Source organism: Amphiura filiformis, chromosome 6 (assembly GCF_039555335.1).
Source record: "Amphiura filiformis chromosome 6, Afil_fr2py, whole genome shotgun sequence".
Classification (NCBI taxonomy): Eukaryota; Metazoa; Echinodermata; class Ophiuroidea; order Amphilepidida; family Amphiuridae; genus Amphiura; species Amphiura filiformis.
Window position 1 is genome coordinate 71,213,493 of NC_092633.1, and position 26,915 is coordinate 71,240,407.

At 38.1% G+C, this 26,915-nt stretch overlaps 1 protein-coding gene across 1 annotated transcript in view; it reads right to left on the minus strand.

The window, feature by feature from the left end:
* The window catches only part of LOC140155964 (vacuolar protein sorting-associated protein 18 homolog), a 35,419-nt gene extending 10,128 nt beyond the window's left edge, over positions 1–25,291 (minus strand). Inside the window, 14 exon segments of the mRNA XM_072179000.1 lie at positions 148–283; positions 2,287–2,412; positions 4,593–4,696; positions 5,410–5,467; positions 5,935–6,106; positions 6,315–6,413; positions 7,078–7,279; positions 7,406–7,485; positions 8,132–8,216; positions 13,023–13,162; positions 14,432–14,541; positions 15,248–15,321; positions 16,403–16,511; positions 25,171–25,291. Coding sequence (XP_072035101.1) covers positions 148–283; positions 2,287–2,412; positions 4,593–4,696; positions 5,410–5,467; positions 5,935–6,106; positions 6,315–6,413; positions 7,078–7,279; positions 7,406–7,485; positions 8,132–8,216; positions 13,023–13,162; positions 14,432–14,541; positions 15,248–15,321; positions 16,403–16,498 — 1,482 coding nt within the window. The 5' untranslated portion in view covers positions 16,499–16,511; positions 25,171–25,291.
* Positions 25,292–26,915: the final 1,624 nt, after the last annotated feature.

Below are 26,915 nucleotides of genomic sequence, written 5' to 3' on the forward strand. Positions count from 1 at the left end.
CTTCACTAATGAAATCAGATGTGAGCAGAAATGGCAAATGACAACCTAATCACTAAACAAAGAAAAGCGCAAGTTCTAAGTGATCAATAAACCGATAATCAATAACAGTAAAAGTTTGAGAAAATGAAATGATCATGCTTTCTATACCTGCGATTTGAGTCCACCTAGTTTTTTAGACAGGAACATTTTGAGGGCACTAGTCTGCTTTGCTTCAATAAATTTCAATGCTACTTCCTCAAATGATTTCTCGGTCATGGCAAAGTACACAGCACTTTTTTCAAACCTGTAAATTAAAACAAATTTAAACATTCACATGCAATAATGCTCACATAGTATTCTTTCAAAATCAAGATAAGCTGAAGAGGTAAAATCAATGGGTTGAAACAGAAGGATGATTTCAATGTTTTTGCATATGTTCTCACATGCTTTATTTTGGTGTGTGGTTACTTGTGTGCATGCATTCTTCATTGACAACACACTACATGCAAATATGATCAAACCTTGTAATGCTTTTGCATTTGTGACACCAGTTAAAGGAAGGTGACCTGATATATTTGGAAAATCAAATTCTTTAAAACTTAAGGGATCCAAAATGAGCGTTTATGCGTTTCGACAGTATTTTTTTGTGGGACATGAGAGCACCTCAGACCTATCGATTGCATTCTGAATCTGAAGCATGTCTTTCTGATATCAAATAATTTTCATTTTTTTAAATCACAATATAATACAAATTTTATGACAAATTATAAAAATTTGATATTTTTCAAATTTTTGATATATAACAGTCCTCGAAGTAAATTATATAAATCTAATGATATATTCTTAAAGTGTATGTAGCAGGGAGGAAAAGCCGACGGTCAATTGAAAATTTTGACCTTTCATATTGAAGATATGGATTTTTTCCCAAAAGACCTAATTTGTTTTGGTGTTTTGGGAAAAAAATCCATATCTTCAATATGTAAAGGTCAAAATTTTCAATTGATCGTCGGCTTTTCATCCCACCTACATACACTTTAAGTAATCATCAGATTTATAAAGTTTACTCCAAGTACTGTTAAATATCAAAAATATCAATTTTTAATGATTTGCCATAAAATGTGTATTTAATTGCGAATTTCAAAAAATCAAAATTATTTGATATCAGAATGACATTCTTCATATTCAGAATGCAATTCGATATGTCTGATGTGCTCTAATGTCCCAAAATAAATACTGTCCAAACGTTCATACCCCAGCCCTGAAGTATAACATAAAATGTCATCCCTTTCAAGCACTCATGCAAAAAGAACATGTAAATGTTTTTTGTAAATGTGACTAATTCCTAATGGAATTACCGACATTTATACAGCGTGATATTGGTAGTCTACGGTGTTTTTATTAATGATAATCATCATGATCATGTAATATATTGATTTCAAGTGAAAGGCCCTATTTTTCTCGTAAAAATATTGAAATTAGAAGTTCCAACTCAGTGTATTTCCGAAGATATCATCAAATAACTGCCTAATTAGTCTCAAATATGGTATACCATATTTGAAACTAATTTGACAGTTTTTTGATGATTTCTTCGGAAATATACCGATTTGGAACACCAAATTTCAATATGTTTATGAGAAAAATATGAGCTTTCATCTGATACCAAAATCAGCATTTTGATGAGGTAAAGTGGAGGGATGAGATTGTCAATCAGGTTACCCACCTTTAAATTGAAGAGTGCACTAATAAGTGTTTATGTGATATCAGAATAAGGTATACTAATCGTCCATTCCATTTATCTATTTACGTTTTTCATTTATATCCTTTGCTTATCGCTTCTATTCAGTAGGAGTGGTTTAGTTCGTAGACACACTGATTGGACAATATCATGACTTCGACTGCTATCTATCAGGTCGTAGATGACCCTATGTCATCACGACGTGTAACATGCTTGTAGATGTGCGTGTATGTAGCGTGTTGTATGCGTAGACCTAGTGCTATACTCGCACAGGCTTGCAGTAAGCGCAACTGAAGACGTGAAGTTGTAAACAAGTTTTGTTCATCATGTTAGAACAAGGGGAGTTTTTATGATGATAACTTAATTCTTGCTCATTTAAATAGTTTATAGTTAATAAATTAATTGTTAACTGAATCTGAATGATGCGCCAGCATCCACTAGTCAAAATATTGGACCTGCCTGTCGTCTTTGACACGGTAGAAGATATGGTAAAAACAAAAATTCTATTGTTAATTCTCTAAATTATCCTCCATTTTGGAAATGACTGGCAGAATTCATACAAATCGACTTACACTTGTGTATCAAAGAAGTGTTGAGCCTGTCTGGTTAATACTTGATCCAGATTAGCTGCATTATCCTGACAGTAATCTTTAGCTTTGTCAAAGTCTCCTTTATCCAGATACATTCTCCATACATCCCTACAAAGTCAATAAATGCACCATGTTAATTATTGCACTATGGCTAATATACATGTCACAATATAATATACATTGTATCATTTCGGTGAACTGAGTCCAAAATTCATGCTGCTACATTGCACACATGTGGCTCTCACTGTATTGAAACTGGTACCTTGTGAACAATATGTGAGTACCCTAACCACTATGATACAATCTGCTGTTTCCTTTCGCCAACCTGTTGCTTTGATTTTCGCCTTTAAGCGCTCTCTGTTAAATTCTTAAAATCAGATTTGAGTAAAATCGGTTTTGATCACTGATCACCTGTGTGGTCAGATAAACATAGGTGCCAATACAATAAGATGGTACTACCGTGACTTCTCTCTAGTCCGATTGTTTTCTAGTCCGAAGGGTCGCTAGTCCGAATACCAAATTAAAGTTCGCTAATCCGAAGGCTCTCAAGTCCGAATATAGAATAAGGGTTAGCGTTAGGGTTAGGGTTAGCGGGCCTTATTATATATTCGGACTAGAGAACCTTATTTATTATTTGGGCTAGCAAACCTTCGGACTAGAGAACCCAATATTCGGACTAGCGAGCCTTTTTCAGACTTCAGACTAGCGAATGGTAAACTACATGTTCGGACTAGCGAACCTTCGGACTAAGGAGCCTTTGGACTAGAGAACTTTCGAACTAGAGAGTTGTCGCCGGTACTATAATACAATAGGGCTGTAGTACATCACCTGATACACAAAGATGTTTAAAACAGCAAAAATACTGGGATACTGGTATGAGCTAAATTTGCTGGTATGGGCTGCAATTTTTGAAATATCCTTAATAAAGACTACTGTGTACCATGTTCAAATTGCAAAACATGTGTTTGCTTTGGTTTGAAAAATGAACAAGGTCAAAAATAAATAACTAGAGCAACTGTGCCCTTTGCAAGGGCATGAGGTAAGTTAGGCGGATGATTGTGACGATCTGATTATGCAGCAATACTGTGCTGGATAAGATAAGGATCATTGCCTTTAAATTTCAGCTCAATTGAAGCATTTTGAAAACTTGACCTTTGACCACTTTATTGCCCCCTAATGACCTTAACCCTTTGAACCCTGGCCTACCACATAGTCCCGTACATCCAACCCTGAGCTTCCTAATGACCTTGAAAATTGCCTCAGCATTGTGCCCGTCACGCCAAAACAAAAGGTCTCCGACCCCTGAGCCCCGGTCTCCCAGATAGCCAAAGGATTCCGATGTAAACAAAACATATCGCAATTGATGTTACGTGAGCCGCTTTAGCGACTCTTCTTGAGTTTTGACACACCATGGTAGAAGCCTCTATAGTGGCTCGTCGGGACTACGGTACAGGTTACCGTGAGCCACTATGGCGGCTCGTCGGGTTCAAAGGGTTAAATGAATCTTAAAATGTTTTTAAAATGTTCAGAACATCATAAGGATCATTGCATATAAATTTCAGCTCAATTGGAGCATTTTGAAAAACTTCACCTTTGACCCCTTTATTACCCTACCCTTAATGACCTTAATTGAATTTTAAAATATTTTTAAATGTTTAGAATGTCATAAGGATCATTGCATTTACATGACCCCTTAATGACCTTAAATGAAATTTAAAATATTTTAAAATGTTAAGAATGTCATAAGGATCATTGCATTTAAATTTCAGCTCTATTGCAGCATTTTGAAAAACTTGACCTTTGACCCCTTTATGACCCCTTAATGACCTTAAATGAATTTTAAAATATTTTTAAAATGGCAAGAATGTCATAAGGATCATTGCATTTAAATTTCAGCTCAAAGGGAGCATTTTGAAAAACTTGACCTTTGATCCCTTTATGACCCCTTAATGACCTTAAATAATTTTAAAAATATTTTAAACATGTTTAGAATGTCATAAGGATCATTGCATTTAAATTTCAGCTCAATCAGAGTATTTTTGGTTAAAATGACCTTTTTTGACCCCTGTGACCCCTTGGATGACCTCTGACGTTAAACAACCCATAGCTTTTGTAGCCAGCTACCCAATACTGCTTGTGACTGAGTTTGGTCAAAATCCGATCAAGGATGTGGAAGTAGTAGCAAATTGTGAGAAAGAAGAAAGAAGAAAGAAAGAGGAAATGGCAAGAAAGAAATAAGTTAGGCTGCCCGCCTAACTTAATGAGTTATGCCAGAAAGACTATTTTACCTTGATTCTTTAGTGACCTTGTATCTAAAGACAGACTGCTCTGTGTAACACCATATTGTCTTCTTGATATGATCTCTGGTCAACCCCAGGAGACGACCAAATCTCTAAAAATAATCACATAACACAATATTACAATACAGAAAAAGCTGACCAGAATTATTGTTTAATTTAGTTTTAAGTTCTGTGTATTTGTTGGTTTTTTAAACAAAAGACATCCCCCATCCGGAAGGGGGGAGGGAGGGTACTCAAGTTTGGCTTGGGTAGGGATATCCCTCCAAGAATTTGAAGGTGGACCCATATTTATATCAATTTCTCCAGCGTATTGGATCCATTTTATATAAATTTTCCAAGAAAATTGGACCCATTTTTATACCCGAGGCCCAGACTTTTAGCCACTCTTAACACATTGTGAAATGTTTATTCAATTTCCAAAATATTTGAAATCCAATTTCTACTGAAATTGGGATATATTTTATGAACATATTTTTAAAAATTTCCCATTTTTATACCAAAATTCACTGGGAAAAGGGGACCATCAATACACCTTAGGCCTGAAACTGAGACCCATACATGCGGCACATCCCTGTAAGGTAATTTATACCAAGTACCCCCGGTACCCCTCTCACACCCATGTAATTACAACACTTGTATCAAAATGTTGTTGTGATGAGGTTAGATGCATAAGTGGGAGTTCAGTTGATACACATATAATATAACCCCAGGTCCATTAAATCACCCTGAGATAAGCAAATAACACAGAGAAAACATCTACCTTTTCATTCATTTTTAATGTATGAAACAATTAGGTCATACTTACAGATTGGAAAATTTCTTCATCTACAAGTTGCTCATTTAAGACACACATCACCTTCATTCTGTCATGAAAGAAATCAAGTACTGAATGCATTAACATGTGTTACAGTGCTGCAATAAGCACTTTGCTTTGGACCTTGGAATATCCCTCATGGCTACGCCCCTCAGGATATTCCTCAGTTCCAGTGCTTGTTGTTTTGCACTATTTTCAGGTGTAACATAAACATTATGCAAACATGTCTAATCCACCTACTCTCTATGATACCACATATCATTCAATTCCCCCATTGTATATAATTATGATAATATAAATTCCTTATTATTGAAATTCTTTGAAATACCAGGCAGATATATTTCACTTTTTGACATTTAACAATTGAACCAAGATAAATGATAATGACCTACAGCAGCCACATATGGAATTGTGTGACTATAATATGGTTGATAGCTCACAGAAATCCATTATTCTCAGTTTGATCATTCTTGGAAACACCAGATTGCCACATTTGAAGCAACGATAATGGCCTACCTGTCTTGAAACAGCAGCAACACATGGAATTCTGTGACTACAATGGACAATGGTGTTGGAATTTGTGAAGCTTCTGATTCACTCATTGGATATGGTAGGAGTCTGCTTTCTGTGGTAAGATTATCCTTGGACTTGCTGGTGAAATCAAAACCACCATAATATACACCAGGACCTACAGGTACAAATATTACATAATATTAATTTGATGTTTTACGTGCAATTTGACTTATGCACACTGCTCCTAGTGTTTTAGAGCCAGGTACAATCAATTAATTTCCCTGCATGCTGAGTGAGCGTATTCCTGGCCCTGTCCTTCCTCGCAAATTTCAGTAAGAGCCTTAATACTCTATACAACAAAAGTGACAATATTTTGAACATACCTGTCATCCACGCAAAATTTGCAGGAGGTGCTCTGTATTTGGAATAGTAGAATTCTACTTGACTGTAACCAAAATCACCAGGAAGTTCCAAAAAACTTGCTGCAAATGTAACAAAACATCAAAAACAAGGTATTAGTTGCTGATTTCACACTGTGCATACAATCATGCCTCCTTTCTTTTGAGTGTGTGTGTATGTCTCAATTGCTTGTCTCTTTCATAAACTTGTAATATAAGGTTATGAATGTTGCATCGCTCCATTTCTCAAAGCAATGCAGCTCCTTCGCACTCATATATAACATAAGGGTTCTTGGATTGTAGGACTCTTAGTACTTCAGGGGTCAATTTCAAAAACTCATAATTTCATTTAAAGCAACCAAATGTAATGTTCCCTTTATTCATTGTAACTTTACAATAGGTTCCTGATATGAATCCTATACCTACAATAATTATATGATGTATATTAATCATAAACCCTCTTACTCTTTTTTGTAAAACTGACTTTCTCAATTCTCATGTGTCATAAATTACAATGGAATTTGCAGCAAATCGCTAATTTATGAAGCCTAGTTAATTGTTACCATTAAATTGTGATATTGAATTACACCCTGTCAACACCAGCATTCAAATGACATGCTGTTTCTTGACTTGTAACCAAATGTGTTAGTTAATCTTGCATAACTATCTTTACACTTTACACTTTCCTATATATTTGTTTCATTTTAAGTCCTTGAACATTATACAAACAAACAAATAATTCTCTTACCAGGACTATCTTCATATCTTTGAAAGATTGTTTGGAATACTGGTGGTTCAGCTGAGCTTGGAATGGTGCCAACAAATTGATACATCCTACCAGGAGTGGTTGCCATGACAAAGAACCTCCTCTCTGATGGCGATGTTGAGGGTATCCTCTCTACCTCTATACCGGTAACTGGTACTGATCCTTCCTTACCAAGATTGAAAACCTGAAAGAGAAAATTTTTTATATAATGAGATCAAATGTCTTCATTTTAAACAAATTAAAGAGTCTTGAACATGTAATAAGATGAGATTTGCTTTTAATAAAATGGATATGGAATTACTTGACTTACCTGTCTCCAATACTGCTCCAAGCTCTGTTGGAAGAATCTACTATCATCACCAGCTTGTATATCAGTCTCAAAGATAAGGCCTGAAAACAAACATATAACATTAGATGCTATGCAATTTTACATAAAGCTATTGTGCACCTTAAAAATTATGAGGAAAGTGGTAGGAAGGTTCCCCAATGTTATCTTTCAGCCACAAGCATTGTAACCTAATACAATCTGATAATGTGAACTGAAACAGGTAGAAGTAATTTGAAGTATTAACTCTCAAAACATTCCAACATAAGGAAAATGCCAGAGTAACACATGGGCTTGAATGAATGTGTTACTGCTTTCTTGCCTTTCGATCAATATATGGCCTATTCCAGTTGAAATCCATACACGCTCTATGGAAGACAAGACCTTAATCTCCCACTCAGGAAGAATTTTGTTTCGCAGTGCGAGAATCAATCTTAATTCTTGCAAAATAAAAATAAATTTGCAGGAATCATTTGATCCTTGCAAATCAACATTTTGAGTCGACTACAAAGATTGGGAGAATCAACTTTGATTCATGCAAATCTGTTTACGAGAATCTTTGCGAGAATCAATTCTCGGATTCTTGCCGAAAATTCTGACCCTGTGAGTTTCAACTGGAGTCACCCATTCAGGTAACCCCACTTAAAATTCACACTCTCTGTGTGGAAGATGAAGGTCATGTCTTAATACGGGGAGTATGGATTTACTCACCTCTTGTAGTTCCCATGAGTATTTCTCCTGTTGTTGATTCACTAGCATTGGCTTTATTCCAACCCATTGCAGATATCAGGTGGCCCTGAAACATAATCAATAACATACATGTGTTCACACATTTGTTCTTTAAAGGTGTGTGACCAAAGCAATCAGAGTCCAAGTTTGGAGTTCAAATCAAGCCACTTGAATATTAGAGGCAAAACAGTGCATCAGAATGGCAAATAGACCAGTACATGTACATACTGTGGGGTTGCACACCATCATGGAAGATAATTTTGTTGTTGTTCCATATCATAAATGTAAATATATCTAAGGCCTTATAAGCTTAGATGCCTAAATTTCAATTTTGATAGGGTAAAATGGGGGACATGCTGTCAATGAGGTTGATCACCACCTTTAATTTCTAAATCTATATTCATGTTTTGTTATTGCTCAAATGAATCCAAGAAAAACAAGGCGGTTCTCGAACCACGAGTCTCGCCTGCTTTCGCGATCGCCTGCTTTTACGATTACTTTTGGTAGAAGTAAATGAACCTGCAACAACCCATGGCGATTTGCCTGTTCAATTTGAGCTTGCTTGGACCAATATTGGAATTTGACCTTTAATCCCTAAATTTTGGTGGGTCTCGGCTGGCCACACGACAGTTTTTAGTAATTTGACCTCAGATGACCCATGGGTGACCTTGGATGACCCCTAAATTACCTTCCGAAACTTTGACTCTAAATGTTGACTGTACCCACCAAGTTTCATGCCCATATGACAGTTTTAGTAATGTGACCTCAGATGACCCCTGTGTGACCTTGGATGACCCCGAAATTACCTTCCGAAACTTTGACTCTAAATGCTGACTGTACCCACCAAGTTTCATGCCCATATGACAGTTTTTAGTAATTTGACCTCAGATGACCCTTGGGTGACCTCGGATGAACCCGAAATAACCTTCCGAAAATTGTACTCGAAATGTTGACTGTACCCACCAAGTTGCATGCCCCTACGACAGTTTTTAGTAATGTGACCTCGGATGACCCCTGGTGACCTCAGATGACCCCGAAATAATCTTCCGAACATTTGACTCTAAATGTTGATTGTACCCACCAGTTTCATGCCCATACGACAGTTTTAGTAATTTGACCTTAGATGAACCCTGGGTGACCTCGGATGACCCCGAAATAATCTTGTGAACATTTGACTCGATGTAGCACCCCAAAAGAGACCATTTTTGACATAAAACCTGTTTTAGACAAAAAAAAAAAAAATGCTTCCTTCACCCTAAAAAGGTGGTTTTAATTATTCAGTTTCCTATACTTTTGTACATGAGAGACATTCTTCAAAGTCTTTTTTTGGCGTAATAACTTGGCCTACACGACCGAAATTGATATATGTAATGCATAAATATAAAAACAATATTTCATTAAATTTTTGACCCCCCTCTCAACTTTGAGTGTGTGGGAGGGGCCACATGGGGGGGGGGGTACTAGTGTGCATCCTCTGGTCATACTACCCCCTACCACATTATGTTGACCGTACCCACCAAGTTTCGTGCCCATACGACAGATTTTATTCCTCTGACCTCAGACTACCCCTGGATCACCTTGGGTGACCTTGACACACTAACCAATACAAACATGTTCTGTCTGGGGTGAAAATGCACCCACCCACCAAGTTTGAAGAACGTCGACCCCTAGTCTCCGAGAAAATAGGTTTTTGCATTTTATGCATAAATTATGCAAATTAGGTACTTAATTACCATATTTTGCGCTGAAAATCGAATCAGGTTGAGATCCTCTGTTCATACTACCCCCTACCACGTTTCATCATCATAGGGCTTAGGGAACCTGTTTTAGACATTTTTTTGAAAAAATGCTTCCTTCACCCTAAAAAGGTGGTTTTAATTATTCAGTTTCCTATACTTTTGTACATGAGAGACATTCTTCAAAGTCTTTTTTTGGCCTAATAGTCCAGTCAAAGTGGGTTTTGACTCACCACTAATTGCAACAGAATTTTTTTCACTGCTATAAATGTCAGAGATGTCCCCTGAACAGCATACAAAAAGTATACTAAAATATACTTGGTGGAAAGGTAGTTTTTGGCGGGAAAAGGTCATACAGGGGTCAAATTTCAAAATCGTTCCAATCATTTTAAAAACTATATCAAATTATTCCTCTAGTCATAAGGATTCAGAAAAAATATAGTTTGCCATATATGTGATGTACGGTTCTTGAGTTATAACCGAAAAGGTCAAAGGTCAAATGTTGGGTTCAACAGAGGTCAAAAACTAAAATTGTCCGATTTTAACCAAAATGGTCTCAAATTGTTCGACTTGCAAACATAATTCATTTAAAGAATATTTGCACTGTTTAGATTGTTTATTACATGCGTAACATCAAAAACTAGGTCGGGGTCAATAGAGTTCAATGGTCAATGACCTCTTTTACCCTGCTACCTAGGTAACGAAACATCCAAGATATGGCAAACTATTCTTATTTTGGAGTGTTTTTAAAGGACGAACACATTGAGACCATTTTAAGGAGATCGGAGCATTTTTTGAAGTTGACCCACGTGGAGCCCAAAATTTGACCTTTGACCTTTTTGCTTATAACTTGAGAATGGTACATCACAGATATGACAAACTATACTTTTTCTGAATCCTTAAGACTAGAGGAATGCTTTGGTATACTTTTTAAAAAGATTAAAGCAATTTTGAAATTTGACCCCTGTATGACCTTTTCCCACCAAAAACTACCTTTCCACCAAGTATATTTGAGTAAATTTTTGGTATGATGTTCAGGGACATCTCTAAAATGTATAAAAGTGAAAAAAATTATGTTGCAATTAGTGGTGGGTGACACCACTAATTTGTTTAGATTGACTGGACTATAATAACTTGGCCTACACGACCGAAATTGATGATATATGTAATGCATAATATAAAACAATATTTCATTAAATTTTGACCCCCCTCAACTTTGAGTGTGTGGGAGGGGCCACATGGGGGGGTACTAGTGTGCATCCTCTGGTCATACTACCCCCTACCACATTATGTTGACCGTACCCACCAAGTTTCGTGCCCATACGACAGTTTTTAGTCATTTGACCTCAGATGACCCCTGGATGACCTTGGGTGACCTTGACCCACTAACCAATACAAACTTGTTCTGTCTGGGGTGAAGATGCACCCACCCACCAAGTTAGAAGAACGTGCGACCCCTAGTCTCCGAGAAAATAGGTTTTTGCATTTTATGCATAAATTATGCAAATTAGGTACTTAATTACCATATTTTGCGCTGAAAATCGAATCGGGTTGAGATCCTCTGGTCATACCACCAGTGTTCGAAATATGCCTCAAAAAGTTACAGGCCAGCCGGGCTTGACCTTAAAAAGTTACCGGCCAGCCGGGTCGGCAACTAGATGCCAGTCAGAAAAGTTACCGGCCAGGCCAAAAAGTTACAGGCCAATGGCCGGCTGACCGGCCCTATTTCGAACGCTGCATACCACCCCGTACCACGTTTCATCATCATAGGGCTTAGGGAACCTGTTTTAGACATTTTTAAAAAAAAATGCTTCCTTCACCCTAAAAAGGTGCTTTTAATTATTCAGTTTCCTATACTTTTGTACATGAGAGACATTCTTCAAAGTCTTTTTTGGCCTAATAACTTGGCCTACGACCGAAATTGATATATGTAATGCATAATATAAAAACAATATTTCATTAAATTGTTGACCCCCCCCCTCAACTATGAGTGTGTGGGGGGGCCACATGGGGGGGGGACTAGTGTGCATCCTCTGGTCATACTACCCCCTACCACATTATGTTGACCGTACCCACCAAGTTTCGTGTCCATACGACAGTTTTTAGTCATTTGACCTCAGATGACCCCTGGATGACCTTGGGTGACCTTGACGCACTAACCAACACAAACTTGTTCTGTCTGGGGTGAAGATGCACCCACCCACCAAGTTTGAAGAACGTGCGACCCCTAGTCTCTGAGAAAATAGGTTTTTGCATTTTATGCATAAATTATGCAAATTAGGTACTTAATTACCATATTTTGCGCTGAAAATCGAATCGGGTTGAGATCCTCTGGTCATACTACCCCCTACCACGTTTCATCATCATAGGGCTTAGGGTTCTTACGAATCCCCCAGATACAGCTCCACAAGGCGGATTTCTTCAGATTTCCAACCATATTTGTAGAATCGTTGCGCATAAATTATGCAAATTAACAACTAAATGCGCATACTTTTCGCCGAAAAACTAATCAGGTGATCAGCAGATGTGTATCATAGCTGCCACCAGGTTTCGTTACCATGCGCCCGACGGATCTTGAGATAGTCTGTCCACAAACTCCGCTATCAATTTGCGCTGATTTTTGCATAAATTATGCAAATTAGCTATGTTATTTTGCATATTTTTCACCGAAAACATACGGTTACGGAGCAAACTTGGATACCCTTCCTCCCACCAAGTAGAGTCGCCGTAAGTCTTACGGTTCCCCAGATACAGCTCCGGACGGACACACACACATCCACACACACGGACGGACAGACAGAAATAGTGATTACTAAGTCCCATCCTGAACAAAGTTCAGGCGAGACAACAAAACAGGGTTGTGGCCTCATATGATAGTCCTAATATGTAAATAACTTCTATAACCCTCACCATAACTTCATTTGCATATTATGGCCTGTCATATAAAGGTCCTTATCAAAAAGTGCATGATAGTAACACTTGCAACCTTCTTCCATTCAACCATCATAAAGTTATTCTATAGTCACTTTGTATATATTTAAGATTTATTATATTCATAAACATTTAAAGTATATCCATTCCAATGTTCCCCACCTGCTCCTTATCTACACTTGACACCATCACCTTGTGTCCCCTACCTTTAATTTCTGGAGTGGTTTAGGTTTTCTTCCGTTGCGTGATAAATACAAGACCTCCTGAGATTCTGTACTAATAAGCAGATGTCTTCCTGTCGGGTCTAGGAATAATTTGTGAATTCGATCCTCACCAACACGAACCTCTGAAATGTAAGAATCATGATGAAATGTCTTGTAAATTGAATAGTGGCTATACCGAGTTATGCTGGAGGTACCCAATGTTGCAAATAGTGCCCCTCTGGAATGTGCCTGGCAAAAATATTAGGGCTATGCGTAGTCAGAGTTCTCCTTTCTTTGACAGGTCCAGTGGTAGATAATATTATGCTTCATGCATATCAATGTATATTTTTGATGGTAAAACTTCTCTACGGTCATCAATTATGCAGTTCATTTTGGGTGTGGCTCCTGTTACTCAAAACAATCCAGCTAGTAGGAATGTTCTAATACCAATTTACCATAATTCTTAAGGTTACATATTCTAGGAAAGTATGGGCAGACATCTGGGGATTGCAATTGCTATAAATTTGGTTAGCCCACAAACATGTGTTGATATGATGCATAATCCCAAACGTTCAAATTGCAAAACATGCAACTTGTTTTCACTGGCACCTGACTTGTTTTCAATAGTGTTTGGCAGTTGTAACGTTATCCCGTCCTCTCCTATTCTTGCACCTGTATTGTTAGGCAGCTATTTGATTCTCTGACATCACATTAAGGGATCTAAAATGAAGCGTTTATTGCGTTTCGACAGTATTTTTTGTGGGACATGAGAGCACCTCAGACCTATCGAATTGCATTCTGAATCTGAAGCATGTCTTTCTGATATCAAATAATTTTCATTTTTGAAAATCACAATATAATACAAATTTTATGACAAATTATAAAAATTTGATATTTTTCAAATTTTGATATATAACAGTCCTCAAGTAAATTATATAAATCTAATGTTATATTCTTAAAGTGTATGTAGCAGGGAGGAAAAGCCGACGGTCAATTGAAAATTTTGACATTTCATGTTGAAGATATGATTTTTTCCCCAAAAGACCTATTTTTTTTTTTTTTTTTTGGGTAAAAAATCCATATCTTCAATATGTAAAGGTCAAAATTTTCAATTGATCGTCGGCTTTTCATCCCACCTACATACACTTTAAGTATAAATCATCAGATTTCTAAAGTTTACTTCAAGTACTGTTAAATATCAAAAATATCAATTTTAATGATTTGCCATAAAATGTGTATTAAATTGCGAATTTCAAAAATCAAAATTATTTGATATCAGAATGACATTCTTCGTATTCAGAATGCAATTCGATATGTCTGATGTGCTCTGATGTCCCAAAATAAATACTGTCCAAACGCTCATACCCAGCCCTTAACCTCAAGATAAAACATATCCCCAATTTGATGCTTACCGTCCGGCTGGTCTGGGTGCTCCAAATCAATACGTAATATGGTGTTATCAGACATAGCCATCATCAAGATATTATTATTGGCTACAAGATGGGTAATAGGCTTTGGTGGTCTGTGAATGAACAAATGCATGGTGGAAATCAATTTTAACACACTTTTTTTCCTCCTTGTGGTACATTAACAGTATTAATTTAACATCTCTAGTTCCTTCAACGAGCGGGAGAACAAGGGTAGCGTTTCCAAGCTTTCAGGTACTACATGTATATGACTGAGTCACAAAAATATAGAAAAATTGTTTTATGGTGGTTTTTTCAAAATTTTCTCTAAAAACTTGGAAAAAGTACTATTCTGCATTGCTTGGTAGCCAATTTTGCTATTTTTTTTTTTCCATTTAAAAAAAATTTTTGCTTCATTTTGAACAGAAATCAAAGTCCCAACAATTTTTGCTAAAATTTTGAATACTTTGGGGGTATTTTTCAGTATTGAAGATGCACATCATAACCATCACTCAAACAAAAATCAATAAAATCACCTCTGCCAGCCCCTTCCTGCTTTGTCTTGCTGACCATTTGCAACCTGAATATATGCTTGATAAAAATGATAACATTGTTTGTCATCTTTCATCTGATCTGACACTGGTTTATGACACGCTTTATTCACCGACCTTTAACATTTTAAAATTGTGTTTAGTTTGCTATTACAAGTTTTGTTGACAAATTGACTGAACAACTCAAAAACTGCTAAAGCTAATTATCTCACTCATCCAAACTACAAAATGGGTTAAATACAGAATAATATTTGACAACATCAATACTTACGTGAAGTTGATTCTTTGTTTACTGAAAATGTGTACATCTTCTTCCATGCTAGCAGTAACATACCCTGAGGAAATCTGAAATATTTTGAAAAGTATGCAAGCATGTTATTTTGTGCATTTTTTTATAAAGGATAAGGGTTGCTTTGCTTTTATATATGGTCAATCACAAATTTTATGTAACTGTTAAGTCATCTTTAACAATTATGTTTACAAAAATATTCTGTCCTGTCATGAAGTACTATGAAAGAAATAATAGTTTGAAGATTAAGTTTGATACCAGCTGGTGAATATTTGTATTCTTTTGTCATTATGCCTTTGTTGTTAATTTAATTCAATTTCCGAATCAGCATTCCATAATAGGTTGTCATTATTGTCACACTAAGAAAATCCACATGACCACCGGTCCATATGCTCAATACAATGCAACTGAAACAGAGCATTCACTTGGATGAAAAACAGTTTCTGTGTAATTTGAGTGCGAAAATAGGTTCTATATGCAAGATACATGTATTTTGCACAATCATCAGTAAATCAATAGCCATTGTAGGCTATTTTGATTCGTCGTTTGACATCCATCATCACCAATATAAAGACCAAAACCAGGTCTCTGTGATGTAGCACTAGAAAAATATCACCATCTAAAGTGAGACATTTTGTCTTGCATGTCACAAAACCACCATATTTGGGGTCCCAACTTAAAAAAACATGACCATTTGCATGACTTATTTACTGCTGTGTGATAAATTGTGTTTTGAAATGTGTCAAGTGCAATATTGTAATTTTGATTATTGTATATAATATCATATATATTTGATGTGTTTTAAAATTGTAAGTTTCCATGTAATTCAGCCTTAGGGCTGCGATATGAAATAAAATACTACAATACCCACTGTATCTCAATGGCACACCTGCCACAAGTTTCAAGATGTCTGCATACAGGACAAACATTAGTGATTTGTGAATCTTTTCTTTAGGATATTTGTCCTCCTAGATAAAATAGTATCTGCTTTTTGGTGCTGCTGGTAGATACTGCCTGTTACTTCGATGAAGAATGATTCAATATATTTATATCCCAAAGAAGGCAGTATCTTTTTTAAAACCTGTTTGTAGATACTGTTTTTAGACTTGTGACAGTAGATCTTTGGTTAGTACTTACAGGTGGTACACCAATGCCTGGTTCCCTTGAGATCTGAGGGATGCTTGATGATGACCTGGCTGTGTGCTGTTCATACTGCTCAAATATGGAGGCCATGGTTAATTAGTAGCTGCACAGAAAGAAAAAATGATGCGTAAGTTGATTACAATTTCATGAATTTCAAGTAGAATTTGAATCTCAGCAAGGCGTGTAGGTCATACATGACAAGGTTTCATTTTATTAAATGTTCATAAATACTTTGGTAGGGGGGGGGCTGGCAAATTTAAATTTCGCGATGTCAAAACTTTTTTGACCCCCTCTGTCTGTATGTTAAACTTTTAGAACCCCCCCACTCTTTACTTATTTACAAATGCAGTTTCAACCTTGTTACAAATTCAAAAAATCAGATCTGCAGTACACTTCATTTATCAGTGTCACTCGTAAAGGCCTTATGTCTATACGCCTAAATTGTCCATAAGTTCATGACATCATAGAATATAAATAAATTGTTTTTGCATGGATGTATCTGGAGAGTAGCCAGCTTTCTTGGTGGGGGGCAAAATAAAATTTCGGGGTACAGACGAAAAACAATTGCAGTTGCTTTACATACATATACCGGTTTTGTTTTTGGAGAGACTGTATCTTCGAGCTTCAAAAAAGGCTTTACTGGATGAAGTGCAAAAATTTTGTATTTCACACTATTTTTGCCCATGATCGGGATGAAAAGGGCTTTATTGTGACAATGTGTGCGCAAAAATTTTGTATTTTACTTTTTTGACCCCCCCCCCCTTTATGGGTGTCAAAACTTTCTTGACACCACCCCCTTTTGCCATATCAAAAACTTTTTTGACTCCCCCTTTTTGGAAGGTACAAACTTTTTTGACCCCCCTCGGAATTTTCCAGCCCCCCACCAAGGTATTTATTAACGTTCCCTAATAATGAAAACCTGAAAAAATCATGCAAAATAGAAGTGAATAGGTAAGATAGTGAAATGTAATGTATTTTAACTAGAGTATCTCGAGCTATAGCTAATAATAGTTTCTCGATTATGAGAGTATAAATGTACTGCGTGCACAGCGTAATGTCGCAAGTTTATTGGAATGACACAATAGGTGACCCTGGCCATCTGGGTACTTATTTTACATGATGCTACAGTGCCTACACTTACGCTTTTCAACCCACAATATATCGTGGAGCAGAGCGACTAGTTGAAGATTTGTAGCAGAGCTGATTCAATTTGTTTACATTTTGTTTTGACCTCGAATCAAGCCCATTTCTGGGCCGATTTTGGTAAAATAAATGCATTTTATGTGAAGCTGAACACATGAACATGTAGAGGAGAGTCTTTATTTTTGTTGTTGGCTGGAGGCCCCATGTCGAGAAGTCATAGAAATGGTAGTATTTTGGCCGATTTGAAAAGAGACAAACCACAGAAAACTTCAAATTTGACTTCTGAATCGAATTTGTTTTCAACGGAGGTCAACGGCTTGTGACGTCACCTCCGGGGTCACCTATAGCACGATTGATTGTGCACGCACAGGAAATGCAGCGCTACCCATTGCCTCGGTCCCAGCCAGTTTGTGTTCCTCCGTCACTAAACAAACCGTCTGGCGACAACCCCGAAATGACGATCGCTGAATAATGAATTTCCAAATAAATCTGTTTTCAATTGGCTATATCCGTGACTTGTGCAAGTGTAATTGTAGGCCCCTCACTATTTGTAGATACCGCAAACGCAAAATGTACGCTATATGTAGCTAAGCGGCCACTGAGGCGCCAATCGTCTGATATCGCCTTTCATGTCAGCGACTTCGCAGGCACTCGCAGTGCATACCCACGCACGTTGTTTGGCTTTATTGGGGGATTTATGTAACCGCATAGCTGTCACTCAACCGTTGCATGCATTGAAGCCCGGCACTGATTGACAGCAATTCTCAATCAGAAGTTTTCTTATGACGATGATTTGCCAATCAGAAAAGACGTACTATGAGGTTGTCGCCAGACTGTTTGTTCAGTGACGAAGTCAAAGGAGCACAAATCGGCTGGGACCAAGACTACGCTACACAAAGCATGTGTGGTAGGCGTTATACGCCGACGCAATTGTCATTGCGTGCCTATTGAGCTCTCATAATCGAGAAACTATTATTTTATAGCTAAAATAATAGTTTCTCGATCATGAGAGTATGAATGTACTGCATGCACTGCATAATGTCGCAAGTTTAGTGGAATGATAGTACAACAAGTCATACCGTACCTAGAATATTTTCTCAATTTGAATTTTATCCTTTCTAGGTACGACTCCTTTCCCGATCATGATACAAAAATGTATGTGCGCTATGTTTTTAGGTTCCGCGTTTGCCTATTACATAGACGAGAGCAACTGGCAACTGGTAACCAGCAATCTAGCGAACCTGTGCAGTATCGGGCTGCTATTCAATTGCTACACCCATCGAATGTGTGTCATCAGCCCTCAGATCGGCCCTCAGACACACACATACAGGCATAGAGTTCTGCAGTAGCATGTTTTGTTGACATTTTGTGTAATGTTTACATCCATGACAGTTCTAATACCATCAACAGACAACTCAAATACAAAGGGTGTCAGTTGGCAATCTTAATGTTATGCAATCAAGTTTACAACACTATCACTCTTACAATGAGCAGAAAGTCACTGAGTCATGCAATTCAAGTGCCAATATTGATTATCTGAAGTGGCCTACTGCAAATGACCAGATATAACCTTTCTGATTTTCTTGTTATTTTGCAATAACAAAACCATGTTTTCCTTGATTTTGGTATGAAATTGAGCAAATAGAATTAATTGTCATGTCAATTTGGAGTTATTAGCCTGGGCAACTAAAACTGATATGAGGTAAGTTTTATATGTTTGAAATCTGTATTGCCTATTCTGATGGAATGATTGCCATGTAAACAAACCATCCCTTGGCCCATATGGACATGGTGTACTACTTTTCAGTACCCTGTTTTCCATGGGTGACTGTAGGAACCCATGGATTCTTCTTCTTCTTCTTCTTTTCAAATACTGGCCAACATCCCTGGTGGAATCAAGCGGTCAGGGGTAGTGCGCATGCAGATGAAAATTAGTTATTCTGGTTGGTTGCTTTGTTTCTTTGGTGATTCTCTACTGCTTCTTTGAATTGTTTGGGTTCGGTTATTGTGACCACTGTTTCAGGTAATGAGTTCCAGTCTTTAATTGTTCTGGGTATGAAAGAGTGTTTATAGCAGTCTTTTGATGTTGATAAGGGTTTGAAAGCTCCGAATTTGAGTGCCGTGAGGATCGAGGGTAGGCTGAAGGAGGTTTCAAACTGGTAGGATAGGTGACCGTGAATTGACTTATGGAGAATAGCGAGACGCCTTGTTCGTCTTCTATGTATTCAATTGCGTGTATCATTTTATCATTTTCAATGTAAAATGCCTATCTGGTGATCCACCCAAAAAAAAATCACCGTATAGATCCCTGTACTTAGGTATACATGTATACCGCCGTTCTTCCCTGTACTAGTAGTACTATAACACGATAGCGCGATCGATGGTGCACGCACAGGAAATGCATGCAGTGCTACCCAAGGCTATGCCCAGCGAGGTCACGTCACACTCGGTGTGACGTGCCCTGAACTCCCAATAACTTTTGTAAGCGACAGACAAATTGCAGGAAAGCGTGCCAATTTTTAAGCTTCCTGTAATATCTATTGCACATAACAGGCATGAGACTGCACTTTCCTAAAAAAAACTGAAAAAACTGAAAATGCGCGTGAAATTGGGCAAAAAGTACCAAAAACAGGCTGAAATTAAATAAAGTTGCGGAAATTTTGACTATAAAAAACTGAATTCAGTTTTTAAACTGAAAATTCTCATGCCTGACATAACGTACGAAGTCACAAACTTACAAACTTCAATATGCACTTCAAATACTGCAGACCAGCTGTTAATTATTACCGATCCTGTAGAATAACTTACATAATCTTCAATTTCATGGAATCCGTTGCTCAGAATTGCAAATGTCATTTTATCTGTCAAATCCGCTGTGTATGTGCTCAGAGATTTTATGATATGCTCCATAAATCACAGCTGTGAAACTGACTTTATACCACTCGCTCACTTTTAAAGCTAGCAGAAAAGCGAAGCCTCCGGCTACCTCGTGGCATGACGTCACACAAAATTTCCGATGGGCGCCTTATTTATTTGTAACCCGTTTTGTGATTGGTTGCAAACACCATTCATCGCAATCGTTAGCCAATCAATGAAGGCGTCTCTCAAGGCGACGGCCTTTTACGGTATGAATTAATGTGACCCGCCAGTAAAGTACGTCTAACCTGATTGGTTTACAAAAATAATTGGATATTTGCTAGGCCAGTCAGCATGCTCGATGCTTAACAACCTGGTCGTACAGGTTTTTTTTTTTTAATAAGCGAATTCACATGGTGATCCAGCGATCGAGTATAAATTCAGCATGACTTCTGCTGTAACAGGTGCAATAACAATACGTCGACACAATCAGTGACATTTACACAATACAATAATGAATTATTTATGACATGCATGGGCTGGATTTTACGATCGAGGTAAGGTTTTCAGCCTGTCCCTGCGTGAATATCGTGACTTTTCAGCATCAAAGATACTTGCGATGACCAGTTTTTTGCGGACACTTTGATAACAGGTAACTTTTATAGGTCATAGGGTAGAAAGCGATAGTTGTACAATTGCGAAAATATACATTTTGTTATAGGCCTAAAATGTTTACAAAAATATATTGGTCCGTACGTTGTGCATGTATTCAGTTGTTCGACGTATAACCCAAGGCAGCGTGTGTGGTAAGCGTTGCACGCAATTGTCATTGCGTGCCTATTGAGCTCTCATGATCGTGAAAATATTATTTTAGCTAACTATAGCTATAGTTCATAGTACATACACGCTATATAACGGCGCGCGTGATTGGTCGAGAGCCGGGCATAAACACTGTTGCCCGGATGTGCGATCTCAGCAGACAGGGTCTAATTCTGCATAAAACCGGCCAACATTATTTCTATAGATCTGCTGCGCATTCAAATTGCATTGTATTGCATCGTAATTTCATTTGTGTCTATGCTAATTATGTTTACACAACATGAACTCACGTGTTTTCAAGCAAGTTCTCCGATAATAGGTGATCAAAAGCGATCGGAATGTTACAAAAGTACAGATCGCATTCAGCTTACTTCATATGAGATGATCTTTGGAAAAATACGGCATAATTTGTCTTGGTGTTTACGGAATGCCATGCAGTAAAATATTAATACGTTGCGGCAATTCATGATTGACAACTAACAATCGGCGTGTCCTTCGTATCCTCCACTGTCAATTTCTTATCCACTCACTAATCCCCACAAAAGCTTTGTGTTGATTACGTAATGTGTGGAGGCAAATTGCAATAAGTACAATGAAATAATGAGTAGGGCGGGCTCGAGGCGGGTTTCTTCTTCATCTTACGTAACAGTATTGTTCTCCAAAAAAACACGGAAGCTTGTCGTTTGGAGCTCTAGCTGAAATACAGCAAGATAATGTAAGATAGTAAATGTAAACCTGTATTTTAGCTATCTATCTCGAGCTAGATCTCAGGGTAAAGTAAACGAAGGAAATTCATTGTTTTTTTATGTTCCTTGTTATCTTTTGTCATTATTTTGATGAAATAAGAATCACAACATGTTCTGGTATGAACGGGGTCAAGCGGCCCCCAGACAGGGTCTAATTCTGCATAAAACCGACAGCGTTATTTCTATAGATCTGCTGCGCATTCAAATTGCATTGTATTGCATCGTAATTTCATTTGTGTCTATGCTAATTATGTTTACACAACATGAACTCACATGTTTTCAAGCAAATTCGCCGATAATAGGTGATCAAAAGCGATCGGAATGTTACAAAAGTACAGATCGCATTCAGCTTACTTCATATGAGATGATCTTTGGAAAAATACGGCATAATTTGTCTTGGTGTTTGCGGAATGCCATGCAGTAAAATATTAATACGTTGCGGCAATTCATGATTGACAACTAACAATCGGCGTGTCCTTCGTATCCTCCACTGTCAATTTCTTATCCACTCACTAATCCTCACAAAAGCTTTGTGTTGATTACGTAATGTGTGGAGGCAAATTGCAATAAGTACAATGAAATAATGAGTAGGGCGGGCTCCGAGGCGGGTTTCTTCTTCATCTTACGTAACAGTATTGTAGGTAACCTAGGCAAACCTTAGTTAACACATTTACTAGTCAGCGAATTCGCCGAGACCGGGGCCCCAACACAATGCATATTTACATAGAAATTTGAATTTTTTTCGAGAATAGGTGGTTGAAGGAAACCTACATAAATATGTTTTCTATACTTCACTTGACCCAAATATATGATTTTTTATGGTGATAATCAAGTCGCACATGGAATTTTAGAGGATTTTGATAGCAGTTCCATTAAAAAAGCTGCTATCGCCATGAGACTAAGATCTAGAAACACCCCGAAATGCCGTTTGGGGAATTTTGCTAGCTGAATCTTTTTTGATGAAAGTCAATCTTTGACAAGATGTAACTTTGCTACGGAAAGTGCTATGAAAAAAGGTTTTCAGTTTTGGCTTAGTTTACTCAAGGGCTTTAATTTGATATATAAAACGATGCAATTTGATAAAGGCCTCCAAACCGACCTCATTCTTCTTGATTTCTCCAAGGCGTTCGACAAAGTGCCACACCATCGCCTCCTCCATAAACTCAAGTTCTATGGCATCCATGGGAGCCTGCTCGTCTGGATCAGCAACTTTCTCCAGGGTAGAGTCCAGAAGGTGGTTTTGGATGGAGAATCTTCAGACCAAACACCTGTGTCATCGGGAGTGCCCCAAGGAACAGTCCTGGGCCCACTACTCTTCTTGGCGATATTAACGACCTCCCAGACTGCATCTCTGTTGACTCCCATGTGAGACTGTTTGCTGACGACAGCGTTATTTACCGTGTTATTAACAACACCGATGATGCAACCCAGCTCCAAAACGATCTTGACGCCTTACAAGAATGGGAAAGGAAATGGCTGATGGAGTTCCACCCCGAGAAATGCCAACTTCTTCGCATTACCAAACGCCGCAAGCCAGTGAATTCCACGTATTTTATCCATGACCATCCTCTGGAGGCAGTCCCATCCGCCAAATATCTGGGTGTTGAATTCACTGACAACTTATCCTGGAACAGACAAGCAGACTGCACCAGCAAGAAAGGCATGAAATCCCTTGGTTTCCTACTGACGCAACTTGAGCTGCTGTCCCGTGGACGTCAAGACCCGTTGCTACAATACATTTGTCAGACCAGTTGTTGAGTATGCCAGCTGCGTATGGAATCCTACCACCAAGAGAAATATCACCAAGGTTGAGTCTGTGCAACGCAGCGCTGCCTAGTCACGATTATCGCACTTTCAGTTTCCCACGCGTTTGAACGGGAATTGGATTGCGTACTTTTTCGATGTCTAGTGAGCAAATTTTTTCAATATTTTGAGAAAATGATGTCAAATTTTCTATTCTATATTGTTTGGTAATAATGTCTTTTGCCAATAGTATGTTTAAAGTTGTAATTTTGTGTTTTTGATCGCAAAGATCGGATATTTTCGTTCCCGATTCGAATTCTGAACCCTTCGCTAGGGTGCCGATTTCGCAGAACTTTGACGATAATTTTGCCTTTTGGACACTAAAATGCATTCGATCCTTAATTTTGTTTCAACCGAGTCTTAAATTAGCAAGCACAATAAGGTTGGTACCACTTTTATATACATTGATAAAATTTTAAAGAATTTTTTTCTATTTTCTAACCGGCGCAAATCGTTAAGTGTGTATTTCCCATTGACATCCAAAATGGGAAATACGAGTCTGATGGACATAGGAACGGCGTCCATGAGACTCAGCGAGTCTAGCGCTGCCAGGTACATCATGAACGACTACTCCCGAGAAAGCAGTGTTACATCCATGCTGAATGACCTCGGATGGGAATCTCTACAACAACGAAGAGCAATCTCCAAAGCCACCATAATGTACCGAATCGTCAACCATCTCATTGACATTCCTGACAGCCAGCTGATACCCTCAAACACCACCACCAGGGGCAACTCTCAGAGATTCCATGTTCCATACTCCCGCACAGCTTTACTGCAAGGCTCTTTCTTCCCGACACTATCCGTCAGTGGAATGCCTTGCCCCAGGAAGTTGTCGAGTCGCCAACCCTAGACGTCTTCAAGTCCAGAGTGTGTGGCGTCTCCTTCACCTAACCAATCCACTTTCCAGTCATCTTTTAAGCTGCACATTCACCTTGTATATAGGATCAGCACTCTTTGTCTGCACTTACTTGAATGCACCACAACTAATGTGCGAGTATACTCCAGCGGAGGTTTCTGCACAGTATCGGAAGATGATGATGATGATGATGATGTCAAATTTGAATTCACCTAGTATACCTAAGTATTGTCATGATTGTTCTCCAAAAAAACACGGAAGCTTGTCGTTTGGAGCTCTAGCTGAAATACAGCAAGATAATGTAAGATAGTAAATGTAAACCTGTATTTTAGCTAGAGTATCTCGAGCTAGCGGCCCCTCGGGCATAAACAACCGTTTAGTCATGAAAATATATGAATAAACCCCTAATTCTTCTCTGAAAAAAAATGTAGTCTCGGTGCAGAATTCAACAGGCATGTTTTCAACCCGATAATACAACACTAAAAATAAAATAAAATTATAGCTACTTTGCAATTAGTTTTTGTACCAATACGTACATGATTTCTTCTCAACATAAATTTCGACCATTCGATTTATCTGTTTCCTTCCTGTGCAAAGATCAAATCCATATCCTGAACATATCCATGTATCGCTGAGATTTTCAGTGACCGATCATTGGAGTTGAACTTTGACCTGACCCTGATCATAACATGTTTCAAGTGGCAGCTTTTTTTCATTTGTGATGGGAGAGATGTTTTAAGGGGCCATGACTTCAAAAAAGGCCCAAATATAAATACCAAAGTATAATTTACTTTTTGAAAAAAAAAAAGAAAAAAGGTATACAGGTCTACTATTCTTCATTCTCTGGAGTGTTTTATATTTTACATAATGTTGGAAAACAAATATAAACAAAATAATGTAAACATGTTTGCAGGGGCCCCCGGGGAGGATCTTTCATTTGGTCATTACGTACCCCAACAAACACAAAACATTTCCCCACATTATTCGCAAAAGGTTAGAAAAGGTCCTTGAAGAACTTTTAACTCTACCACACACATAAGGTTCATTCATACTACCACCGCATTTGTGGTGGGTTGCTTTGTGATGCCGATATATCGATTACCGGTAGGCCTACTTTTGCCGCAACTCGACGCAACTCGTCGCATTTCCAAGTTAAAATGTATTTAACTTTATTGCGATATCGCAATGCAATATTTTCAGTACAATGAGATGCGGCATCGCACCGCATCGCAACGCAATTGCGGCGTAGTATGAACGAACCTTAAGGTGTAGATCCCGGGATGGGGGGGGATATTCCCCTTTTGCAGCGGGGGTGGTCCATACAATCATCCCCCCCCCCCCAATGTTGATGCCTGATAATGGGTTTCTGACCAAATTAACCTCATATTTGCCCATTTTAGGCCCCCAAAGTGCAATTTTCGCGCGCTTCGCGCGCATTTAGGCTATTCTACTTTTACAGTTTACCTTCAAAATAGCATAATTTTTCTCATGCTTCACGCGCAGTTGTACCACATACATGATATACTTATTCTATCGCCAAAAGATGCTGGATTGACTATTTATTCTTTCTTTTATACTTCAAGAATTTTTTTCCAACCCCCCCCCCCCCCATGTCAAAAAACTGAATCTACGCCACTGACCACACTGTATTACCGGTACGTCATGTGCCCATGAAAGACCCCATTATTTTTGGCAAATCCTACACCCAATGACCCCGTTAACCGTTTTTATGTCAGTAGCCTACACTGAATGGCCCCCTTAGTCCTCAAAATTGAAACTTCGGCGTAGGCCTACAATGCATGCATTTTGAAGAAAATAAATGAGTTTTGTAAAATTGGGTGTAAAAAGCTATTTTTTATTGTTAATGATGTGAAATTTTGGGTGCTTCCATACAAAATCACCCCATTTTTGACATTGCCAACACCGAATGACCGCAATTTTTCCTGAAAATTTCTACACTAATAGGCCTAGACCCCTAAAGTTTGTTCGGCTTATATAAGGCAGAAAAAATAAGACTCATAACAGTGTGTATTGATATAGAATGGCGTGCACGCTGTTGGGCGCAGTCCTTGCACGCTAGGTGTACGCATGCGTTACTAGGGCACGCTTATGTGAATTCATGCTGACATGAGTTGGGACTTTATTGACGCGCGCAGTAACAAAAGCCGAATAATTTCCGCCTTATATAAACCGAACAAAATGGGGGGCCAGGTTGTTCAGTTCCCCCGAATGGAGTCTGATTAGGAGCAAATTTTAACGTTTTTAACATTTTTCCCCCGAA